The sequence below is a fragment of the Poecilia mexicana genome, unplaced genomic scaffold, assembly GCF_051168715.1.
Source record: "Poecilia mexicana isolate PSO_F unplaced genomic scaffold, ASM5116871v1 scaffold_14, whole genome shotgun sequence".
Lineage (NCBI taxonomy): Eukaryota > Metazoa > Chordata > Actinopteri > Cyprinodontiformes > Poeciliidae > Poecilia > Poecilia mexicana.
The window spans coordinates 15752579-15778226 of NW_028263383.1; the positions used below are offsets into that span (position 1 = coordinate 15752579).

A 25648-nucleotide genomic window follows, 5' to 3' on the forward strand; every position below is an offset into this window, starting at 1 on the left:
CCAAGACGGCAGTGGAAGGACACTAGAGAGTGACCCTCATCTCAGCACCATGTGAAGACAGTGTTATTGTTGCTCTTTTATTTTATGGAAACCAGCTTTGTTTTGACTCACTGTGCAGAAGGACGTTCGGGCCTTCACGGCTTCATTTCTCCATATATGGCTAAAATATTTTGGGGGACTTTTTAAATGAGAGTATTCTATTTTATTTTCTCACTGAATTTTCTTGTTTTGTCTGGACTGTTGGGTTCTTGTGTTGTGGATGACTTTTTAAATTAAATCTTTTGTGCCTTTGAGAAATCGGAGAAGATGGAACGGCCTGTTATGGTGAGGGGTGTAACAAATGCTGAATTTTTTAGGTTCGGCATAGCTAAGAATTTCTATCACTGAATTTGCAACATTGGAAAATGGCTAAATCTTGCTTTTAAATGCAAAAGCAAGGAGATAAAATATTTAAAAAAAAAAAAAATTTGTAATATTTCCACATCCCTTTAGGAAAAATATAGAAGCACTGCTGTTAGAGGATGTTCAGTCTGTTGTTTTGCCTTTTGGGAGCAAAATGGAAAACATTATGCACTACATGCCGTATTAACACAAAGTTGTTTAAATGAACCATTAATTGCTGGAATGGTTCATTCCTGGTTGCACATGTAAAACACCTTACATAATATTAGCTTGTGATATGAATTCCAGGAATTAACCATTACATGCGTTACACTTTGGAGCAGATTAACTGTGACGTAGCATCTCTGCTAGCAGGTCTCTGAAGAGAGAATCAGTGCAGCTGTGGTCAGCTTTCTGCCAAGGGCTGCAGTGTAAAACACCAGAACTACCACATTATTCGGACTATAAGCCACTACTTTTCCTCGCGCTTTGAACCGTGCGGCTTATAGTCTGGTGCTGCTTTTCTGTGGATTTTTCTTTAACCACCAGGGGGCTCTTTAGCAGGAAGTGTATCATTGGAAGTCAAAATTGGAAATCAAAGAAGAACGTGCTAATTTTCACTTGGAACAAGCACATGCTAGCAGCAGGCACGACAGAGAAATTTCTTCAAACTCATATTGATTCAGCTTTTAAGTTGAGGGCCGTCGATCTGGCAGCATGTAAACTCGGCGTGAACAAATCCGTGGTTCAGCGTTAGAGAAGCAGGGCTGCTTCCTTAATAAACCCAGCAGATTTATTTATTATTGCATCCTTATGGAAAACCGGGAGCGGCGGAGATACCAGTGGATTATAGCAGCTTATATATGTATGTTTCCAGTTTTGTTTTGGTTTTTTTGTTTGGGTTTTTTTTTTTTTTTTTTTTTTAATTTGTAGGTGCGGCTTATAGTATGGTGTGCTCTATAGTCCAGAATATATGATGTTCTAATATTATAAGATCATAATATTAGCTTGTGACATGAATTTTATTCTTCTTTTGAATTAAAAAAAGAGGTAAGTGCAGGTGTGGCTATTGGTGTTTTGACTGCATTACCAAAATCCAAAAGTTTGTACATTTAAAACTATACCAGAACGTGGTAATATTTACAAGCAAAGAGGAATAATCAGCCAGTCTGAGTCTTTTGAAACGGCTGGATATCTGTGTTATTTGAGTCCATCTGAACCAGAACCTCAAGGTTCTCCTTTGCAGAATGAAGCTGCAAACAGCGTAGAGTTGACCACATCTGCTGCTGCTCACGTCCCGCCCAGGAACAGAGCGTGTCATGGAAATCTTCACTATCTGGGGTAAAACAGAGCCGCACATTAACCAGTCTGAGCGCGACTTAACCAGTGGAAAATAACCTTAATTTGCAAAATTAAAGTAGTGCAGTAATTTGTTTTAGAAATCCAAATTACAGGGTAATCCAATAGTTTTCATAAATCTTCATCAGGATTAAAAATGTCAAAACTATTTGGTGTAATTCTTAGTGATCATGGTTTTGCAGCAAAGAAAAAAAAATCAGACTGAACATCCTCCATCCAGGAGCTTTAAGGATCTCTTTTTTTGTTTTGTTTTGTTTTTTGCTCTTATCTTCTTGTTACTGTTTTTATATAAAGTACGTCACTGACAACTCTTTCTTAGTCTTTCTTCTGCTATTCAAATGGAGTGCAGTTCATTTTTTTAGCCCTAAGATGGCGCTGTGGATCACATATTGACACTTAATTAGGCATCTCAGCTTCGAGGTCTCCCATGTTTTACAGTTGTGTAATTTTTTTGTTGGTAGAATTATTTTTACATGCAGATGTCATGACACCATGCTGCCAATGTTAGATGTAACCGTTAACGACGTACTTCTGGACCAATCGAATTGTCTTAAAATCAAAATTTAAAGTCATAGACCAATAAAACTGTGTTCCCGAAATATTTACATCACTTTCAAATATTTATATTCTATACTCCCTCTTTTTTGCAAAAATCAGAATTTAATATATTAACCACACTGACCTTTTCTAACCTTTAGCAGATTCCAATAAATTACAAGCTTTATGTGTTTATATGTAAATATTTTCCTCACCTTTGGTTTAAACTCTTGGAGAGCATCACATACCAGAGTTGTAGAATTATACTGACAGTGCATGTGAAACATGAGGTCCTTTTACAACCCAACTTTAAAAAGCCATATCATCCAAGCCGAGTGAGCGGTACTGGTGCTCGAGTAAGTTAGGTTACATAAGAAAAGATGAAATGTTTGGAAAAATCTTTTTATGAGGCCGAGCATTCCTGTTCATATTGTGATAATTTATTTTGCCGAGGAAGGACTTGGCTGTTTTTTGTTTTTTTTTTCTGTATGTGAAGTTTTATGTAAATGTCTGACTGTTGTTCATTAGGTGAATAAATAAACAAAATGTATCCAGCCCCATGGCTTTTATTGACACATCATACTGGTCTGTAGACTCATTACGGTGGCAGCATCATAATGTGGGGTTTCTTCACTGATCAGAATTGGTGAGAATATGGGGAGGAGGGTTTTATATACAGGACGGCCCAGAAGAAAACCCGTAAAGTCTGAACTAATGTAAGCGACGGAGCTGATCAGTCACAGGACTCTGATCCAAATCCAAGTTGGAATCTGTGGAAGATTATCGTTTTCAGATCTCCATCCAGTCTGACTGAGCTCAAGTTATTATCAAGTTATAAAAAAAATAACCTGGAGTATTTGCAAGTTTTCAGGTGTTTGAATGCTCATATCATCTCATTAGTAAATTTAGAACACGTTTTTATTTCAGAGCCTTCATTCCTACTCGTCATCAGGACTAACATGGAAGATTTTGGATCAGAAACGGACTGCATCCCCCTCCCCCTTCCACCACCATAAGCAATATGTTTTGCTCGAGTATATGCAAGAAATTGTGTTTCTTGTGTCCGTCAGGTCCCAAGGTGATGACGGGCGAGCGTTGAACTCCGACGGCGGCGGCAGCCAATGGTGCGGCATCTCCGTGATCCCTGGTACGTCACCCGCCGACGCCGGCGAAGATGCCAGCTCGGAGCCCGGAGCGACCGTCAAATCCCTCATTAAGTCCTTTGACACCGTTGGACAGAGTGAGCACCGAGCACACGCAGACACAAGCAGTGGCCAGGCCGGCCGTCCCGTCACATCGGTGTAGCTGTAGAGAACAGCTGACGAGCAGCTGTGGTCTCCAGCGTTCATGTCTGTCGTTTCTCAGCTCGTCAGGTCTGGGCTGACTCCTGGCAGGCTGCATGGGTGAGGGATGGGGGACGGGAGCGGAGGCCATTCTGGTGTTTGTCAGGAAAATCATTTGGCGGAGGTCAACATATGAGATGAGCTGCAAGACCGGGACTGATTAGCTGTTTTAATAAATGTTATTTTTTTTGTTTGTTTGTTTGTTTTTAGATGGTTTTTCATGGGATTCAGCATTTAAACACATATCTGGAAAGAGTGGCATGCATTTCTATTCAAATATTTTGCATATCCCCCCTTTTGCTGCACGTGTACTATGGTGTTTTTACCAGCTTTGCACTTTTACAGATATAAATTTATGGCCACTTTTATTTGCAAAAAATATCCTTAAATGTCTTAATGTAGGTCAAAGTAATAAGTCTGTGATCATCTGACTGGAGGACCTTGTGCACCACATGGCTGGTGGCAAACTCAGAAATTGGACTTTAATGTTTACTTTGAACTTATTACTTTTTTTATAGCTCTCTGTCTGGTTTATACACGGCATGACGAATACAGAAGCAGTCCTGTCTGCAGCTCCTCCAGAGCTACCATGGATCTCTTGGTCCCAAGCAAATTTTCTGGGGTTTTACCGGTCCCAGTTTTTGGAGGCAGTGGTGCTCCTTTACATGTGCAAAACTTATGGTATTATTTTCTAACTGCTTTAAACGTCTCCACATCTTTCTCCCTGATCTGTTCTTTAATCTTAATGTTGCTCTTTATTCACCGTTTTGCTGTTTATATACCAAACGTAAGCTGTGACACCACAGCCTTAATGAAAAACAAAAACACACTCTTACATTGATGGTGGATGTTACAGACGGACCATGTCACGCGGTTCCGGTGCTTCCCACCCCCAGAAGCCCTCTGAGCGGGATCCCTGTGCGCACTGCACCAGCTGCAGCCGTCTCCCCCATCCAGGTATCTAAAACCGCAGCCTGCATCCAAAAGTCACATGTAGGATTTGGTGGAGGGGAGCTTGATTTAGACTTTTTTTTTTTTTGTCTTTCTTTTTTTAGAGACATTCCTACATTAAGCCACTATCAAAGACGCTGGAAAAAAGAATAAATCACGGCGAGTTCGCTCATCCTCGTGGTATGTAACACTCGGTCCAAATCTTATTTGATCTGCCGTACCGTATCCGATCGGTTGTTGCATGGCATAACGATCTGGTTCTCTACAAAAAATATGGAATTGAGGCTCCTGTTCACTTTTGCTGTACAATTCTGGATAAAATCTTCTCCCATAAGCCAGAAATCTAATATCAATCATAGATATTTTGACACAGCCAGCTTCTTCAGCAATGACCTTCCATTAAAGGCTCTGACCAAACCAGGATTGCACTTTGACCTTGCGCTGGTCTGTGGCAGGAAGCCGGTCAGAGTGAAGGAGGACATGCAAACAGCAAGCAGAAAAATAATCCAGTCAGCCAGCCCTGTCCTCACCCAGAGAGCCGACCATCAGATTTTGTTGTGTCCTGGTGAAATTTACATGTTCATTCAAATCCCTTTGGCTCTCACGCACAATGAAATGGTTGCTTTAAGCAAAGTTCTGCTGATTCAACATCCTCAATGAGAAGTACAATGAACATGGACAACCAATCAACTTCTGCCAGTTTCTCACTGACTTTCGCCACTTCCTTCTAGAAAAACACGTTTAATTTAAATGCAACTCTGAAAATTCTCTTAAATGTGTCACGGTTGATTTGTTTCCAAAGCCTCCCCCGAGGAGCCGCCGTAGGAACATAGTTTCCTGACTGGAAGCAAACATTTCCAGGATACGCTCTGTTTTCGACTTTTTTGTCACATTCTTCTGCATCCACATCCGTCTCTTCGCGTCCTTTCGATTCCGCAGATAAGTTGTCAGGTTTTGGCGAGGACCTGAAACCAAACAGCCTCATGAGGAAGAGCCCTTCGCTGGAGAGTGTAATCAAAAGCCCCATTTCCCTCAGCAGTCGCACCGCATCGTTCAGCTACAGCCGAGGAAGCAGCAAACTCAGGTATCGTCATTTGGATCTAAAGATGAGCTTAGAGACACAGGAACAGCGTGATTACAAGGAAAGCACTAAAACAAATTCGGCTTCTTTCTCACTTTAAAAGTGTTTGAAACATCCAACTTGATTGCACTTATTTGGTAGTGAAAACTCTTTAAAATAAAAAAAAAATGTTCGTCAGATAAATTAAAAGCAATTCCTTCCTACTGGGATCCCCCCCCACCCCCCAAACAGAATAAATGTTAAATTTTCAAATAAAAAAATAAGTTCAGTGGAATAAAAGATACATTTTTTAAAAAGTTTTTTGCCACTAATTGTGAGAGATGCTGCTAAGCTAAGCTAAACTGTGAAAGCAGTGTAATTGTGTGCCAAACCGTTTGGTTGTTTTCAAATGGATATATTTACCTTTTACCAATTTCATAACATTTTTCCCCTTAATTATTGTTGTTGTTGTTATTATTATTTTTGCCTTCATGAATCATCAAAAGTAAAACTCCATCACTCCAGCAACTGGATACCCTTGAGTTACATTAATAGATGCACTTTTATGTGTTACAGTCAGGCAGTAAAGCTGGTTAAAACCGTCATCTGTTTGGCCCATATGAAGGAGAATGCAGTCTTCTACTGAAACTCGGCCAACATTATGAAACTCTGGCTGCAAAGACACAAAAACCTACCAGTCCAAATCTGATATTATTGCTTTACTAAACTCTGTATTTAGCATCACAGCGATTTAGTCACTGACGTAATTTCTCCACAGATATCAGCTGCATCTGTCACCATGTTTAGGACGTTTATTGTTTATGTGAGAACCGCTGCGTTATTATCGATTATATGTGCAAATACCCACCAATTCTGGAGAAATTTAAAATGAAAAAAAAAAAAAAAACATGTCCGCTTCTAGCGTCGCACAGCCTGAAACGGGAAAAATAATGAATTCAACAGCAGAGCCGCAGTGACGTGTGAAATGTTTAAGCATGCTGAGTGGAACGACCATGTCTCGTGTTCTTCCCATGGCCTCCAAACCCCAGGGAGCAAGTCCCTAGAATAATATTACAGATAGACGTTAAATCTATCTGTCATGCATAGGATTTCTTTCCTTACTGCTTTACAACTGTGCGCGTTGTGCATGACTTTCTGGAAACATTTGAGTGTGGGACCATAGGGACATGGGGGGGCCAGGCAGTAAAAACGGGCTTCCACTCTGCACTGACATGGCCGCCGTTCCAAGTAAAACGTGGCTCCGCTCTGAACTCTAAAACAAATAAACGAAACTACAAAGAAGCTCCGGAATCATCATGATAGTGCAAGATAAGATAATTCCTCCAGTAATGAAAAATTGCAAATCAGAGGGGCTTTTTTTTTTTTTTTTTTTATAGCAAGAAAAACTAGTAAATTTGTTTTTCCTTTAGAGCAGCACTAAACACAGATTTTGAACCTTAATTTTCCCGTCTGTTTCTCCTCTTTTCTACTTTCTGGACTTGTAAAAAAGTTTAGCTGCCTTTTCAGTTTAAAGTTTTTTTTATTAAAGCAAATCTATTCTTACTTAAAACTCTCCTAAATCACACTTAAGTCTCTCAGTATCACTGATAACCTAGAAAAACACTCTGATCTTCCAGGTTATAGAATCAGAATCTATATGAATAAAGTTGGCACATCTCATTTTCTCGACAACAGACGATCCCTCGGTAAAGTTTTTACCAGGCATGCTGATTTCTTCCCACGTATCAAATTTTCTTCTACTAGAATCCACTTGCATTTGTTTTCCTGTACACTCTGCAGCTCTGAGCTTTGCATTTCATCTAAATGATATAGTTAATGTGCCTCATTTAAGTTTGAGATTAAATGTTTAAAAAAAAACTTTTGCTGTTGCATAAAAATGTTTAACCATGTGATCTTTTATTTTTCTGGTCCAAACAGAGAAGAACTTTTGAAAAGGAGAGATAAAAATCATCTAGTAGTTCTATGAGAAATCTGAGAAGAATCAGATGTTTGTTTGTATTTTTTTTTTTAATTGGGCCACAAATAATAAAATTTGTTTGCACAATGCATCCGTTGCTCTGATCCGTCATAATTTTAGCTGTCTGACCAGCTTTGATTAACAGGCTTCCTCCACGTACACATAGATAACTGTGGGACAGTGGAGGAACTGAACTAGATATCGCACAAGTTGTACTCCAGATGACATCTCTGCTCTCTCTCCCTCTCCTCTGACTGCGGCCCACGTTCCCCTGGTGACAGTGTGGAAAGAACGGACCCCTTGGCCGCTCTGGCGCGGGAGTACGGAGGATCTAAGAGAAACGCTCTACTGAAGTGGTGCCAGAAGAAAACAGAAGGCTATCCGGTAGGGATCACAGGCCACAGACCGCTCTCAAACATGAGACGTGCTCCACACACTTTCACGCCCAGCTCTCCTTCACGTCTACATCTGACAGTTTGATTTTTAGCCTTCACTCCCCTGGTTTTCTTTTTTTTTTTTAAAGTGAGCCGATACCTCCCGTTCTCTGCTTTATATTGCATGACGTGATATTGATTATTCTGACCCCAGGTACTGAGGTCAATCTTTATTTATTTGTACTTTGTTTTTGGCAATCGCTGGGTTGCACAGCCAGAACGGCGTACTGTTGACCAACCATTTAGCTACTGGCGTCTCACATCTCACTGGTGTAAATGGCTTTATACCAGTGTATTTAGACGAACAATTATTCTGATTTTTTTCACTTTGCAAAGAATATTTAGTATTATTTCCTCTGATAACCTTGAAAAGAATCACAGTGAACTACCATCCGAATACACATGATACAGGGTAGAAATCCTTGAATTTCAATTCGGTGTTTTCAAGTTTTGGAAAGTTCTTGACTTCTGCATGAAGTTCTTGCAAGTGATTGATGTTCGACCTGCACAGTTTTGGAGCAAAGTGCAATGCAACGTTTGGTTCAAACCCTAAATTTGGACAATGTTGTTTACAGTTGAAACCAGATATTTTCATGCATTTAATTAAAAGAAAAATCATATATACTTATAGATTATTTCTAGATTAACATATTTGCATGTGCATGCTTGTTTATTTGTTTATTTATTTATTCATTCATTTATTTATTTATTTATATTCAGTCACATTCAATTACTATAGACTATAGTCGTTTAATCTCTGGATTATAGAGTCACAGGCCCAATTTCAGGCCTTGAATTATGAAGTCGAATTTCTTTTAACTCATGTTGGATATACACAGCATGTTAACAACTGAAGGTAACGTAGATACTTGGTAGTGCCAGAAAATGGCGCTATGTGCCCGGAAAACGCATAATACTTCCCCTTTAATCTACTTCTCAACAACTGATCTGTTGGTTTTCACACTTTCTGGAATCAGCAGCAGAAACTGAATTTGGTTTTTCGTTGGAGGAGTTGTGACCTTTGCTGTGATTTAAGTTCATGACATTTTCTTTCAGAAGTCGGTTCTCACCCCTTTTACTTTCTCAGCTTCTGCCCTGGTGTGTGTGCAGCAGCTCTCTGCTGCTCTGAAATGAGTCGCGTTCCTTAATACTTTAGACCGTAAGCATCACTTATCAGACCAGGCGGTCTGAAAGTCCGGGGATGGACAGCTGTTCTCTCTAGAACGGACTGATTGCCGATTCGCCTCTTGCCAGAGTTGCGGTGGAATGATTTGGATCAACGCATGTTTATGTGTTAGAATGGCCTAGTCAAAGTCCAGACCTGAATCCAACCTAGATTCTGTGGTTAGATATTAAAGTTCATGTTTATAGATCTTGCAGAGAAGAATTGACTGTTTTTTGTTGTTGTTTTTTTTTATCTGCCAGGCTGTTAAAAAATGTTCAGGTTTAATTACAGAGAAAACTGATTATGAGAAATCAACAGAATCATAAAATATATTTTAAGCATTTTTATAAAACCTCATGTTATTTTCCTTCCTCTAAGAAACACAAATCATGAACTTATTAGTGTTTTTCTTTTTTTAATCCTATAAATAGTAATGCAATACTTTAACATTTCTGGTTGTAATGGTTCCACGAATGGTGGAATAAATATTTGTTAGGCCACAGAGCCAAGTGCTGACATTAACCAAGCCCAGTTTCTCCCCTAATAGCCAGTTTAAGGAACCCATTATGCCCAGTGGGATTACAGATTAGCCAGTATAATCACTGTGCTAAAACGTTTTTCCTGCACGCAGAGGGGCTGCAGGCTGCAGACTCTGGATCTGGAAGGAAAGGAACGACTACAACCCTGTGTGCATTCTGATGAAAAATACGACACAGCCTCTTTTTTTTCTTCTTAAAATCAATTGTTTTATGTGACTTTTCCATAGAAAGATTCACAAGTTCTAAATATAGATTCAACTTTTCCAGCGAGAGATTGAGTTATTGAGTGATGTGTGACGTCGATAGCTCTGACTTCTGGAGAACAATGCTACTGAACTTTGAGCCGCCCTCCCTCTATCTCAGCTGACTTTCAGGTCACAGTTTGCTCTGCTGGTGAAAGAGGCACTGAGGAGACACTCTGAAACCAGAGCTGATGGCCCGTCTGTTGGGTGGATAAAACCAGTGACTTTTAGACACAATCAGTGGTTTGAACAGTTTTTAAAGGCCCTTAAAGGTTTGCTGAGATATGCTATAGATATATGATATATATATATGTGTGTGTTATAATCTCTACAGTAGATGAAAGTTGACAGCTCCTTCACAGTCTCGAGTCTCTTCCAGTTTTCTTCCAGGATTTCTCTGCGTTTAGCTCCATCCACCTTCCTAACCCGCTGTCCACAGCCTGATGCTCCCACCGACAGTTTGTAACATAATGTTTGTGTTCAGTGGGGTTTGTTGCAGCTCTTTTGCAGTCAGTCAGAGATTTTTCCGACCAACCGATTTCCTGGGAATCTGGCGGCAGCTTCCTCTTTCTGTCAAATCCAAGATCACAAACTACTCTTCCTGCTGCATCACCATCAACATTTAGGGTCTCTGTTGTCTTTTTGTCTCCTTTTCCTTGTTCATGAAAGGCATAAACAAAGTATTTGAGGTGCTCTGGCTTAAGGGACACATGATTTGCAAATGTGATTTCGAAATCTGCCAAGTAACCTAATTTGCAGAGGGAACAGTATAATTTGATGTGTTTGCTGAGATTTAAAATGGTTACACAGTTATTTAGTGGTATCAGTGTGTGTGGAGAAAGAAAGGAAAATGCTTGCCGCCCATTGAAGATTTTTACATGTGAAACATTTTTTGTTTATCAATTTTATTCCTCTTCGTGTAGACGCAGTGAAATACTCTGACGTTTGTGGTTGTAATGTGTTAAAACAGTATAAATACTTTTGCGAGAAAATGCAGATTATAAAGCAAACCTGTGGATTTTAGTTCAGTTAAGGACAGGTGAGTTGAGCAACATAAACTCTTCACTGTAAGCGCTGATCCCTTCACAAAGGGTGATTATTTGCAAATGTCAGGAATGCGTTAAGTAGATTTGGCTAGCAGCGAGGTTTTGGCTGTGGCGTAATCGGTTCCTTTCTGGATTCAGATGGTGATCCATTGTTGTTCAGAGCGCCATGCGCCCGCTCTGCTGCTGGGTTTCTCAACGCACGGCGAGGCGGTTAACTCTTTCATGGACGCCTCGCTTGAGCCGCGACATAAAGTCTTGACATTGTACAATGCGATCGATACGATTAGCAGAGATTTCCAGGAAGTGACCCTGGAGATTTTTTTATATCCTTCTGCTGAACTAGAGCCTTTTCAGAGGGATTTCTGTTTCTGTTGATGTAAGGACATATACTGTATATTTGTGGGCCAGCAGTTTGTGAAAGTGACTCTAGTTCCTTAGAAAACGTGACCACAAGATCCTGTTTGAGTCTCATGCCAGGCTGTGAGGAAAGGTTACGGGTTCCCCCGGGTTTTTCATGCATACAGTAAATTACAGCCTCTGTTATTTTAGCAAAATTAGAAGGTGCAGTTATTACCCTTTACATCCCATGTAAATGTGAAAATTTGAAAAAAACAAAAAAAAAACGGAACATTCTGCATATTTTTAATTTAAACATGTCTTTCGAAAACAATGTTACATTAAAAGTAAAAATAAATAAAACGATTCAAATCCTTTATCTTAAATTTAAAAAAATTTTGCCAAACAGAAAGCAAAGGCAACATCTGGAGCTAAAAAAAAAAAAACCTCTGATAAGCTCACATTTGTGATGCTTGACTAACGTTGATCTATGGTTGATGTATTAACTCTTTGTTTGGATTAACAGATTAATAAATGGATAGCAAAAAGCTCTTAATAGGATTTTTTTTAATATATATATATATATTTACAGAATTTGAACCAGGTGAAGCTAAAACTTCGAGGAGTTTTGGGTTTTAGCTTAAGCAGCATTAATTACTTCAAGTATTTTGCTCTTTCAGGAAAATAGCCTTTTTTGAGTCTGTGTCCTCCAGGTAACAATTAATCAATTACTAAATTATTTTAACAATCGATTCATCATGATTAACCCAATTAATTGTTTCAGCTGTATTTCATAGTTTATGTTTATAAATGAATCAGTTTCTAGAAACTTCTCATTAGGAATCCTTTTACTTCCTGGTTTCCAGCAGCATAAATATAATCTCAGACAGACGCCCGCTTCTTTTAGCCACTGGCTCCATAATTTACCTGGCAACAGGTTAAAAAAGATCAACAGAGCTCATAGTTGGAGGCCAGCAGCAGAGTGTGGCATCCCGGGGTCACAGAGGTCACATTCAAACATAATAAACATGCCCACTGGTTGTGTGGGCGCAGTCCTTTCTGTCCTACTGTTCCAGCTGTAAACATTTGGACAGATGAGAATCAGACTGAGCGTCTCGTCAGCAAACACCCAGGCGGCTCCGGAGCAAAACGAGGGGTGGACGTGTGGCTGCTTGTCCACCTTGTGGAGGATCTGGGATGCGGTCCGTCTGCTCCTGTGCATGACATCGCGAATCCTCTGAAATCATCTCATGAATATGTCCTCACAAAGCGAATGATTAGGATTTTTTTTATTATTTTTGTGAGCATGTCGCGCTTCCTCTTCTTTCTGCCTCCGACAAATTCACAGAAGTTTTAATTCAACACTAATCAGCATTTTAATTATGTTCTCGGCCTCTTCAGCCACATATTTACCAGTCAGGTGAAAGAGGAAGCTTTTTGGCCCTTCCTGCCCCCTCTCCGGTTCCAGGTGGTTCGGTCAGGACTCATATGGGTCGCGATTGTCTGCCAGAGACAAAGTCGAGGTCAGTTGTTATTACAGTCCCTTTGTTGGCAGAAGCCGTTGTCAGCCGACTGCCTAATTAAAGTGAAACAGCACCTGGGTGCTATTGTGAGCATTATGGGAGATTATTTGATGGTTTATATTAGCTGAGGGCATAATAAATCTGTGTGATTGTAGCTGAGCAGAAAGCCTGATGTCATTCTTTGCTTTATTTTCTGAAATCAATAAGAGGGAGAGTTTGTGTAATGATCACAAGGAGAGGGCTGTTAGATGTGTTGTAACAACCCTTTGCTTTGCTCAGTTATTATGATTTTAATATTAGTTTAGGCTCTCATTGCTCATCTACAAAAGGGAAACGTCAGTCACTCTGGTCTCAACTCAGGTGTGTTTACAGATTTGTGGTTTGGTGTCATGTTTTCTACACGTGACGCCGCCTCTGATGGCTGAGAACGTTTGAGAAAAATGTAAAGAAACACAGTGTGTGTGTGTGTGTGTGTGTGTGCGTGTGTGCACTCGTGTGTGTGTGTGTGTGTGTGTGTGTGTGTGTGTGTGTGTGTGTGTGTGTGCGTGTGTGCACTCGTGTGTGTGTGTGTGTGTGTGTGTGTGTGTGTGTGTGTGTGCGCGCGTGTGTGCACTCGTGTGTGTGTGTGTGTGTGTGTGTGTGTGTGTGTTGTACATGTGACCATCTTAAATTTGACCTTTCACATGCTTTTTCCTTCCATCGTCCATTAACATGAAAATGCCTGTTTTGGACTCTTACTGAGAAACTTTTAGCCTCTTATGGTGGATGTTTTACCCATTTTATTTATTTATTTATTTTTAGCAAATCAATCATAATCAGCAGAATTTGTCTTTTTTGACTAAATAAATAAAATAAAAGTCTATAGTAAATATTTTTATTTGGCTGTCATTCATTTGTGGAGATAAGTTTTCACTTTCTTTTTGCCTTTTTTTTGGCAAAAAAAACCAACAACTAATTTTGTTGATCATGACTGACTTGTGAAATAAGTAAAATTAGTAAACCATCTAAATGAGTGAATTCTGTTAAAACTCACTCTATATCTACCCTAAAGTGTCACAATCAGAAGCTGTTAATGTGTTTATTTCATGACATTGTGTCTTTGAAGCTAAATTAATCCTAATTTTATAACACTGAATTTTAGAAAAACAAGTCAAATCAGATTAAACTGCAGGGTTTGTATTTTCATCTAGGGTTTTCTTAGTTCAAAGAAAGCTTCATGTTGTTTTTTCCTCACACTTCCACTGGCCCAGCATGACTCAGGGACCGGATTGGTTTATCCAAAGACGGAAACCATCCAACCATCAAAGATCGGACCAAAACTCCTGATTTCTGACCATGTGAAACGTCTTTTAATCAGTTTTATCTGTTCAGTCACGGTGAACGTTCCTCCTATTCCCCAAACCTGCAACCCCAGATTTACCTTAGATATAATAACTCAACATCATATTAAGCAACATTTCTCTGTAAACCCCCAGGGACATCAGAAATGTTGATAAAGTTAAACCTTTGATCAGCGTAGATAATCGTTTGCAAACATATTAAGTTTAGTTTTCATGTTTCTTTTGATTTTCTTTGTAAAATTGGCCTTAAACTGATTTTATAATTAACACAATCCCAATTTGATTTTATAGAAATTATTTTAAATAAATATACAACATCTCTTCGACAGGATTGTTTTCCCAGCATTCGATTTGATCACCATTTAATTATTACACAATAACTTTAACGCTAAACACAGCCAGTCAGATCCTGCACATGCACAAAGACGAGTCCAGCGTTACAGAGCATGCCATCACCATGGAGAAGACATCATGTCGCAGAGCAACATGTTTGTCCACCGTCTGCCTCCGTACCCTAAAAAAACACAGCCTGTGCTGAACTCTCGGGGGACGGCGAGGTGTGAGCCCAGACCGGCTCCGTCACCTCGACCGTCAGGATTCTGGGAAGCACAGATCGATTAGCGAGGGCCTTAAAAGCAGCCTCTGATTGACTCTGCCCTGTGGGAGAGACTCGAACGACCTCTCACAGGAAATTAGAATACACAAGGGACGCTGTGCACGTCAGCTTTGCACTAAACACATGAAGCACGCAGCGCTGTCGCACTGCGTTTCAAGGCGGATTGTAAGATGTGTCCTTGAAGGACTGTGTGGGGAAAAAAAAAACAACTTCCCAAGGCCATTATTTTTGATCATTTGTAAGTTCAACTTTCTTTTTCTTGAACCAAAAAAAAAAACTTTGTTGACCGCACACACCTGGAGCGTTTACTGCCATTTGTTTTATTTTGGTGTCACGATGTTGGAAATGTTTTCTGTAGTCTTATGTTTTTGTTGAAAGCTGAGAGCGCATTCAGACATGTAGCCATTCGATGATGCGTCTATTTATAGCCACGATTTAGGGCTGAATTTTGTCTACATCATGTCTCAGACTGTCGGTCCGCGATCCAAACGCAGCCCGCCGCGGCTTTTTCTGTGGCCGTTGAGACTTTAACAATAACTTCGGGTTCCCAAGAGGTCAGCTGTCGTTTTTTCCTAATTCATGTCAGCCTCGATTAAACTGGATCTGAATTAGATGTTTAGTTCATCCAGAGTCTTGGTTCCTCTCTTTCTGTTTCTTTTCTGCCGGTTTTCAGAGGTTCTGCAGAAGGAAGTGAGTGAGAATAATCGATTAAGCTGTTTATTATTCTGACTATTAATCGGATAAAAAACAAATGGATTGATAAAGATTTTTCATTTTACCACTTTAACTTTTTTAAATAAAATATTAGACATGCATTAAACATGCAAATAAAAATAATTCAGTTCTTTTTAAAAAAATAAGAAAATAAACATTGTATTTCCTAAAATCCAGTAACTTGGCATTCCTCTAGTAAATCTGAACCGGGTGGAACTTGAAAAGTTTGGAGTAAAACATATATACTGACAAACATATTTTTTTTTATCTTAAATATAAAATTTATGTGGGATTTTTTTGTAAAGTTTTGGCTTAATTACTGCTCTGAATATATTTGTTTGTTTGCTTTAGCAAATTACCTTTTTTTAAGTCTGTATATTCCAGTTACTGATTAATAATTTTCTGAATTAGTTGACAAGTATGTAAACAATTGATTTATCACAATTAATCCACTTAATCATTTAAGCCACATTCTTAAAGCCAAAACTTCAAAACTGCTCATCACAGACGTGTTGAACGTTTAAGGGGTCTCAGTGCTAAAAACTGGATCCGGAAAGTCAAAATCCAAGATGTTAACTTGTAATTCTAAAGTATTTTTGCTGGGTTTTGTGTGTGTGTGTGTGTGTGTGTGTCACTGTTTAGACGCAGAAGCTTTCCTGAACATTTGCCTAGTTGGGAACACGGTCTAGCCTTGCACTGTATATTTATCATGCTCTTTGATGTCTTAATTTAGGACAGCTCTGGACACTTTATACATTTTTTTTCTCAATTAACCATAGAAGCCAAACAAAAATAAATGTGCTGTTTGCTCAAGATGGGAACAATGAGAAAAGCCTCTGAACATTCAGCTCAGCTGGGCCTGAAAGAGCAGAGCCTATCCGGCCCCATCTGGGAAACTTGCACACACACACACACAGTGCACACACGCACGGAGGCTCACACAAAAGCCATTGAAGAAGCGGAACGGACCCCCGGGAGAGTGGGGTATGGAGGTCAGACATCGAGGACAGGAAGAGGATAGAAGTTCAAAGAGTCGACGTTACAGTTCTAATAACGAAGGAGGGAATTTTAGAGCCGCTGCTTTACTCTACATTCATCTGTTCATTAGTTTGTTTATTCCGTTTCCTTGAAACGTGACAGTCAAACTTTGTTTCTCCCCCCCAAAAGCTGTAGATATTAGGTTTATTGTAAAAAAGGAGCCAAGAATCTCAATCATAAACCCAAATGATGTCATGTTGAAACTGTGTGGACTACAGGAAAACATATGGAGCCTTTTTTTTTTTTCTTTTTTTTTACTTCAGAGTTGTTGTGTGAAGAGGTGATGTAATGTACCTAAAAGCCAGAGTTAAATAGACTTTATATAACACAGGAAGGAAATGCTGAGAAGCCTCATTTGGAGAACATTGACATTTTGTTAGAATGTTCTCTTCGTCTCTTTTTAACCAGATGAGACGATGCAATATTTAAAAAGGTCAGTGGAATCCAAGATGTTCACGAAACTCCTTAAAAGTTTGGAGTTATTTGGCTGAGAAAATGAAGGAAGTTTGCCCTTTCATTTCGATTTCTGCTCCAACTACCAAAACTGTACACATTCATCACGTTTTGTGTTGCAGCGCAACAAGATTTTGCTCAGGTTTTCATCCTGCATTTCATCCGGTGTGAACTCTGCGTCAGTCCATATGACAGGTTAGTCTATCAATAAATAGAATGTTACAGCATTTTTATTTTATTTTATTAAATTTTACTGTTAGAGTAAATAAACAGAGAAGAGGAGGAGGGATGGGAAACGGCGCTAGAGGCTCTCATGGTTCGGCAAAAGTTGACAAGAATCAGGCTCGGCCTCTGCAAGATGTTCCCAGAAAATATTCAGTATTTGTGGTCTGTCCTCTTGAGTCCTGGGAACTTTAAATTGCAGCCCACATCTCAAACTGAACAACCACAGATCACCAATCATCAGGACCAGAGATTATCTTTAGCACTGGAAGATTTCAGCTAAGACAGCTTTATTGATTGACAGGAAATATTTTTTGCACCCAACTTGTTTTCCTGAAACCGCTCTGCTCTGGTCAGTTTGGTGCGTTCCTGCTGTGCCGGCTAAAGGTGGGCTATGAATTTAGTCTGCCGACTGTGAGAGGGGAGACCTGCTGCTTCAGCTTCGATGACCTTGGGGCCAAGGTCACTGACCCCCACGACAACAAGAGTCCAGAATGCAATTAGAAGAAGTTGTGAAATCAAACCGTTTTAGATTTGCTCATCGCAGTTAAGACTTAACAGGCTGAGTCCAAACCGGTGGAGAGTCATGTGATGCCCCTGTGTAAAATTTTACTTTTTCCTAATCAATTCCTGCACATCTCCAAAAAGAGTTTTTACAACAAACATACTTCAGTGCCATCCAGCTTCTTTCAAATCCACTGTGCAAAGGGTATCCATCGCTCCCTGCTTGCAGAATGCATCTTTTTTTTGTTTTGTTTTTGCAGAATGCATGTTACAAAGTCATTTTCTTCCTTCTTACTTCTCCTGTGAGTAAGAAGTTCAGTGTTGCAACAGTGACTTGTTGACATTGGAGTGTGAAGTGGCATTAAAGCATGACGGCAGTAGTTGGCTGATCATAAGACCAGTGGCATCTACATGCAGCTGCAGAGGCTAAATCTCTGTGTGCGCGTGCGTGTGCGCGTGTGTGTGCGTGTGTGTGTGTGGTGAAGGTCCAACCTATTCATGAATGTCATTTTAAAAATATCTACAGCATTCAGTAGATAAAGACCGCACTAGATATGACCACGTGTTGCTTCTGCAATTCCCTCCACAACTAGTTTCCTGTATTGAACTGCAACGATTCAATGTGAAAATGATGATATTTCAGTTTTATGCATAAACTATGTGCTTGTCTCCATCTTTGTAAAGCAGAGGTTGTTTTGCATTTAATTAAAAAACAAGCAAATGAAGAGAGACTGAAAAATACCTGGGCGGTGTTTAAAGTGAGCTGCTACAGTACAAAAAAAAAAAGTGACAGTTTGTTTCACTTCTAACGAGACATGTAAATAGAAAAAAAGTAGAACTAGTACTGTTTCATTAATGTTAACAAATTATTGACTTAAAATAAGCTCCTATATGTTGCTGAAATGTTACTTGTAAGTTACTTTTGTCTTATTCCAAGTGTAGTAAGATATTAGCACTAGAAAGCAGAAACTACTTGGTAATATTTTGTGTTTTTGTGGTGTATCTGCTGGCACTATATGCTGTTTATCATAGGGCAATGGCATTCTCTTAATACTCTCTGAAGGTAAGTCATAAATTGAGGTTGTGCTAATTCATCACAATCACGTTTTTAATTGAGTGGCAAATAATCTGAGAATTGAACAAACTCCTTTTTGTCATGACGTCCCTGCAGCAGAAGCGATTTTTAGCCAGAGCCAGTTCAGATTTTGCCCGGTCATGTTTTGTTGGCTTTGTTTGGTTGCCTGCAGTGAATAGCGCCGTCACTCTGGCCTCGTTTTTCTGCTGCAGAGAATGGAGTTGACATGCTCTTCTCGTCAATGCTAAGGTTTTCCTCCATAGTTCTCAGACAGAGGAAGGGAACCTGTTCCCTCAGGATTGAGTTGTTCTTCTCTAGTCGCAGTAGAAAGTGATTACTGGACAACGATGTCTTGTTGGTGGTAATGGTGACCCTGCTGCAGCCTGCAGTGGTGAAGAGCTCTACCTTTGGTCATGAGGTCTGGTTCAGGAGTGAAAGAACAAGCTGCTAGATAGAAGCTTCCTCTCGCGATGGCCTGTGCTCAGACATAGAGATTATTCAAGTGGAGCTGCTGGTGCAACACGTTGAGAGGAGTCAGCTGACTTGGTTTGGCAATGGAAGAATTGATGTACTGCCAAAAATTACACTGTTTTACATTTATCCTAGTATTTTTGTCTAGTTTCTAGAATACTTGAAATAAGACAAAACTAACTTGCAAGAACCTTTTCTGCAATATGAAGGAGCTTGGTTTATAGTCAATAATTCATTATGTTGATGAAAATGTACTGGTTCCACTGGCAGGTTATTTCACTTGTACATCAGGGAAAACGTATCCGTGAAATAACCTCAGTGGAACTAGTACTTTTTAAAAATATATATATTAAAGAATATTGACTTGAAACAAGCTCCTTTATCTTGCTTAATTCAAGTTTACTAAGATGTTTGGACTAGAAACTAGACAAAATACTTGGTGAGATTTTGTGTTTATCTAACAGCAGCTGTTAGATATAGACATAGACATTACATTTGTCTCCACTACCTTTCAAAATGAGAGGGTTATTTAAAGCAGAGGCAATGCAGCAAAACTCGCTCATCCATTTTCTATACCTGCTGAATCTTTGCAGGATAACAGGAAGGCTCAGGATAACAGGAAGGCTCATGTCTGTCTCCAGCACTGGGAGCCTTATGAACAGGTCACTGGTTCATCACTCTCATGTGTTTTCATTTTTTTCTATATGACTTTACTTCATAAATTTATGATCAGCTGATGAAGGATTGTATTGTTGGATTATATAATTTTTTCTATACTATGTCGATGGAGCCTTTATGTTAAACCCACTGGACTTTCATCATTATTTTATTACTTAGTACCTTTTATCTGCAATTCAATCGTGGAATGAACTCAGCAAAATACTTCAAAATCAAACAGTAAAGTAATCTTTGAATCCCTGATGCTTTTTTTTAACTTCACTGAACTGTAACTTTTTAAAAGAGAAAGTTGTGTAGAGTGATCAGCTGTCCATGTGCTGACATGCTGAATCAGGCTCTCTCTCTCTCTCTCTCTCTCTGTCTCTCTCTCTGTCTCTCTCTGTCTGTCTCTCTCTGTCTCTGTCTCTCTCTGTCTGTCTCTCTCTGTCTCTCTCTCTCTCTCTCTCTCTCTCTCTCTGTCTCTCTGTGCGTCGGCTCTGGCTTTTTGTGCCGGGCGACACGCTTCCTGTCGCTTGATGCTGTGTTTGCTTTTCTGATCCCGCTCCCAGAGACCTGTTGTTGTCCTCTGCTGTTTTAGCATTCACGTCTCTCTCCCCATGTCGTTTCCAACAGCCGCCCCTCTCTGCGCCATGACCTCTTCCCCGAATTCAAACATGCCTACGATTACGATTGGCTCTCGCCAGACCCGCTGACACCTGGAAAGGCTGTCTCACACAAATTGTCCTCAGAAGCCCCCCGATCAGGAGACTATTTCTGTCTACTTTAGGCTTGGAGTGTGACTAACCCCCTGCTGTTTGCCCCAGTGTGATGCTTGTGTGAGTGTGTGTGAGTTTACACATGCTTCACCCACACTCAGTGCCTCTGAACCAGCTGTGAGAGGGAGAGGAATGTGAGTGGACATCACTGCCCAGGTCTGTCCTTCAGCTGAGGACCTGAACTCACTGAGCACATTGTGGAAAGTCACCGATTTGTGTAGCTATTTTAGAAATATTTGCAAGAAAATTTGCTATATTTGAGCTTATGTACAGCAGTAATAATGACTTTTTGTTAAACTCTGCATCGATCACAAATTGCAGCTTGACATGAAGTAAGGCTGAGGCAGCTTCACTTAGAAGAAATAAGAAATATTAACATCTGGCACTTAAAGCCAATGTTTTTGACAATTTTTGAGGAAAATTTGCGATAAACTCAGTTTTGCATTAGCACTAAAAAAAAAAGTGCTGTTGACTTTGTGTAAATCTCGGCGATTGCAGAATCACAAAAAAACTTGAGGGACTGATTGGTGTGATTTTGCGGCAGATAAAAGCTGCTTTAAAAAAAAAGCTGATTAATAAAATATAAGCAAACAACTGTTATCTTGTAGGTTTTATTTATGCATCTGGATTTGGCCCCTGTGCCCTAAGTTTGACACATGCGCTTTAAAAGATCAAAAACCAGTACTTCCACTTATAGGAACTGAAAATGTTAAACTCAGAAGGCTGGTGTCAAAGCAGGAACTGGAGACAGATGTTTATTTACGCTTTTATTTCCTGTTGTCTAGACTTCAGTAAACAGCTTTTCATATGCATCAACAAGAAAAGTTATTGACCCGCTCAGCCGGTCCAAACGCTGCAGCAGAAGCTCCTAACAGAAGAGCTCACTTCACTCCTCTTTTCATGTCTTTGCACTCGTTCTTCCTCTTTTCAGAGTTCATATTAAAATCCTCCTGCACAGCCAACAGGAATGCAGCAAATAGTTTCAGGACGGTAAGTGAACAACAAAACACTTGTCTTTCCCGGCAGCCATTGAACAGCCAGCGGTAAAACCAGCTGACCAAACGTGCTGGAACTCCGCTTGGGTTGCTAGGTAACGGCACAGTGGGACTTTAACAGTCAGGATGTTTTCGAAACGGCTTGTCTTCATAGTGCTCTGCTCGTTTTTTTTTTTGTTGTTGTTTTTTTTTATTTAGCCAAAGTCAGCGACCTGCAGTAATCACGTCATCAGCACCATTACATGTTTCACTTCCTTTCGCTGAATTTCCCTCCTCAACCTGGAGAGTGCGTCTGGTTTAATGACTACGCTAACAGGCATCCAGACAAATGAAGGCAGCCAGAAATGTCCCCCTTTCCCCCCGCGTTTGTCTGCAATTCCTCAGAGCTCAAGGGATAGTCATTATTGCGGTGGCCGGGTGATTTAAAATTTTTGTCCCCGGGTCTCAGAGTTGTGCTGTTTTTCTATCCTGTCAGGCAGTTAATTGCATTCACCTGGCATCACATATATGGATCAGTCACTGATTAGATTTGCAGAATGAAAATCCGCAGCGCTCCAGTCCGCGGGGCCAGGATTGAAGACCACTGGCCGGGAGCAACGGTAAACAAACACGAGGCAGCGTGGCACGTCGCTAGCATCTCTCTGGAGTCAATTCTCTGTGGTGCAAGACGCAGCAGATGGACTCTGAGATATTTATTGTGCTGCTTTCGCCCAAAAACATATCTTCTGGTACAGCAAGTCCAACCTTATTGTTTTGTGCTTTTTTTTTTTTTTGAGTTGTGAAAACAAGGCTCTTGTTTCTTCTGGGGCACAAACAAATCTTGGCGCCCAGGTTGGGTTGGGCCGCACATATCCACAGCAGATTCAGTAGAATTAAAGTCTTTTTCTGTTTCTTCCATGTGCAACACTCTTTTTCCTGACTTTTCTCCTACAAATTTGACATTTCTGCACTTGTAGGTTTTCTTTTATGCTAAGTGTGACAAGCGGACACCATAAAACCGAGATGTTGTATTTGGCGACGAAGTGGTTTCTGGAATGTAAGGAGGAGAGCGTCCTCAGCTGCGAGGCTGCATGGTTCCCAAAAGCTCATGAGAGGGATGAAACAGGAAGACCCCGTAAATAACTTATCTATCCAACGGGGAGTGTGCAACCTCTAAACAATGGCCCGCAGGAAGTCTTTCCTTCGTACTCCTCAAGACTTTTCAGGCCCAGAATACACTGAAAGCGTCGTGTGCGAGGTGACATTTCTGCGCGAATCCCACAAACAAAAACAGGAGGAGCTGAACGTGCCGCTGCGCACGTTCCTCACCCAGAGGGCAGATCAGAGACCTCATCGACGGCAAATATACGAAGATCCTCTTACCCGCAGCTGATGGAAACACTAGCCGCCTTAAATGGAGTCTGGACAGCCCAGAGTGATACGTAATGGCATTAGATCTTAATTGTCATGTTGTTTTCTGTGGTTCTTTGACTTAATGGCTTTTTCATGGGCTCTTCATATCACTCGCTCCCTCACTTGCCCAAGTTATGGATGCTTTAAGGTCACCATAATTACTGTCTGTGACTTCATCCTGCGATCTTGTGGCTTTCTCCTCTCCTCCTGCTGGTAATTAATGATGAATAATAAATAAATACTTTTCTCTGCCAACAGAATATCGATGTGACCAACTTCAGCAGCAGCTGGAGCGACGGCCTGGCTTTCTGCGCCCTGCTGCACACGTACCTGCCTGCTCACATCCCTTACCAGGAGCTCATCAGTCAAGATAAGGTACAGGAAGCCTGTGCAGGAGCGCACACTGTGGAAAATACCCCCGGCTTCCAAAAAATAAAGGAACACTTCCCTGCCTGCGGGTCAGACGGGTCAAAAAGTAATTCTATTTAGAGAACAGAGAAATAAAAAACAATTTAAATAAAAAGCAATAAAGGAGGCTACTGACTGAACAGCTGAATCTCTGTATGGGAAAACATCCAAGTTTAAAGGCAACAGCAGGTTTTCCTCCCTGTTTCACAATCAGTTATACAGTAGAGGCCTGCCGTCTGTCTGCACACAGTTTAAAATTAAAGCTGCACTATGTAGCTTTTTTAAAATATATATATATTTTTTTTTACATATTTGTTAAAACTTACTATGTTCTGACAGTATGAGATGAGACTGAGCCCCTCTGCCGTCTTCTTGTGGTCCTACTGCCATCTGCAGAATCAATCAAGTTTATTTGTATAGCATATTTCAGCAACATGGCAGTTCAAAGTGCTCTATGTCATAAAAACACACAAAAAAATTTCTGGTTGTTTCTGACCTCACCTGGTCAGAAACAACCAATCAGAGCCAGGAGGAGGGTCTTAGCGCTGTCAATCAGCAACGTGATTTGTCAATCACGCTGCTGAAGATTGACGGTTTTCTTACCATGACAGTAAAACAGTTTATTCTGTTTATTGATGCTAATTAGCCTGAACATTCACTATTTAGACAGTAAGGTGGGGTGTGAGCAGTCCATACATGAGGATGATTGACTGTGCTTAGACAGGGAGAAGTGTTTCTGCAGAGGGCAGTGGGACCGCACGGAGAAGGTAGAAGAGCTCAATTTTTTCACAGGTTTTTCTGTCTCAACATGGTGATGCTATTAACAAATATGTAAAAAAAAAAACTTTTTATTGAAGTTACCTGCTGCATATTTAAGAGGATATCTTGAGTCAACATCCTAATTACACAAATGTTGACCATTTATCATTTATTTTCAATTTTCATCACAACCACAAACTTTAACACTCCACTGGGTTTTATGTGGGCGATCAGCATACAGTTGTACATAGCAATGAAGAGGAAGTCAAAAAATAGAAATCTGTGAAGTGCTGTGATCCCTTTACATTCAGCCCTTATGAGCCTATAATTCGTAGAACCACCTTTCTCTGTGGTGGCAGTGATTTGCACCACGTACCGTTTCGCACGTAGGCCAGGAAATTCATTTTCGCTCTGATTCGATCAGAGCAACTTCTTCGCATGTTCGCTGTGTCTAAAAGCCTGGCCTGTGGGGAATTGCAAACTTGTTTAGATTTTCTTTTTACAGCACTCTGATGTTTGAAGGTTTCATTATCAATAGCTGCCATGTCAAAAACAACATTAGCTGCTGATGTCTGCAGTTCCTCTGGAGTTACCATGGGAACATTAGCCACTTCTTTAAGTAATATGTTCAGTCTAAATTAATACCAAACCAAATAAAATAGACTTGGAAATGAACAACAAAAAAATAATATTTTAGCACAGCACTACATTAAGTACCTGCAGCTGAAACCATTACAGAATCTATGCACTTTGTCCTTTTTCTTTCCTCTTAGCAGCTTCTGAGGTTTTGTTGGACTCGGGCTTTCATGGCCGCTCTGACCTCCTCAATAAGTGGGTCAGTGTTTCATCAGCATGTAATGAGGGACTCGGCTCATCAAACTTAAGTGATTGGAAATCAATGCTTTTATTGAAAGGCGTGCTGAATGCACCCAGCCCCGTCTTCACCTCATCCTGTCCTCATCAGGCAGTGGGAAACGTGTGGTTTTACGGTTTACATTACATCTTCCACAAATTAGAGGACTGGAAAACATGTCGGTAAAAGGGGTTTGTTGTGATGCGCCCTGCAACATTATTTTTTAATTAAGGTGTGTGTTGCGCAGGTTGACAAGTGTGGCATTTTGCACGTGTAGACCCTCTGTCCACACAAATCACTCACACCTCCAACCAAGACACTGAGATACTTCCGTGAGTCACAGCAGCTTCTGCAGCGTGAGCAGCTCCTTGTCGGCTTGCATCAGGACACCAGAGCGTCTTATAGGCACTGAACGTTGCACCACACACTTTCTGACTACTGCTTCATGTAGAAAGCCATTTCCTTTTTAGAGCCTCCTCAG

At 40.4% G+C, this 25648-nt stretch overlaps 1 protein-coding gene across 3 annotated transcripts in view; it reads left to right on the top strand.

Annotated features, from left to right (window-relative positions):
- The window catches only part of specc1 (sperm antigen with calponin homology and coiled-coil domains 1), an 86286-nt gene that overhangs the window by 51261 nt on the left and 9377 nt on the right, over positions 1-25648 (top strand). For all 3 annotated transcript variants that reach the window (XM_014989694.2, XM_088012266.1, XM_014989696.2), the window contains 6 exons: positions 3348-3517; positions 4477-4577; positions 4676-4751; positions 5511-5655; positions 7891-7993; positions 23406-23522. In XM_014989694.2, the coding sequence (XP_014845180.2) occupies positions 3348-3517; positions 4477-4577; positions 4676-4751; positions 5511-5655; positions 7891-7993; positions 23406-23522 (712 nt within the window). The remainder of the gene's footprint in view (positions 1-3347; positions 3518-4476; positions 4578-4675; positions 4752-5510; positions 5656-7890; positions 7994-23405; positions 23523-25648) is intronic.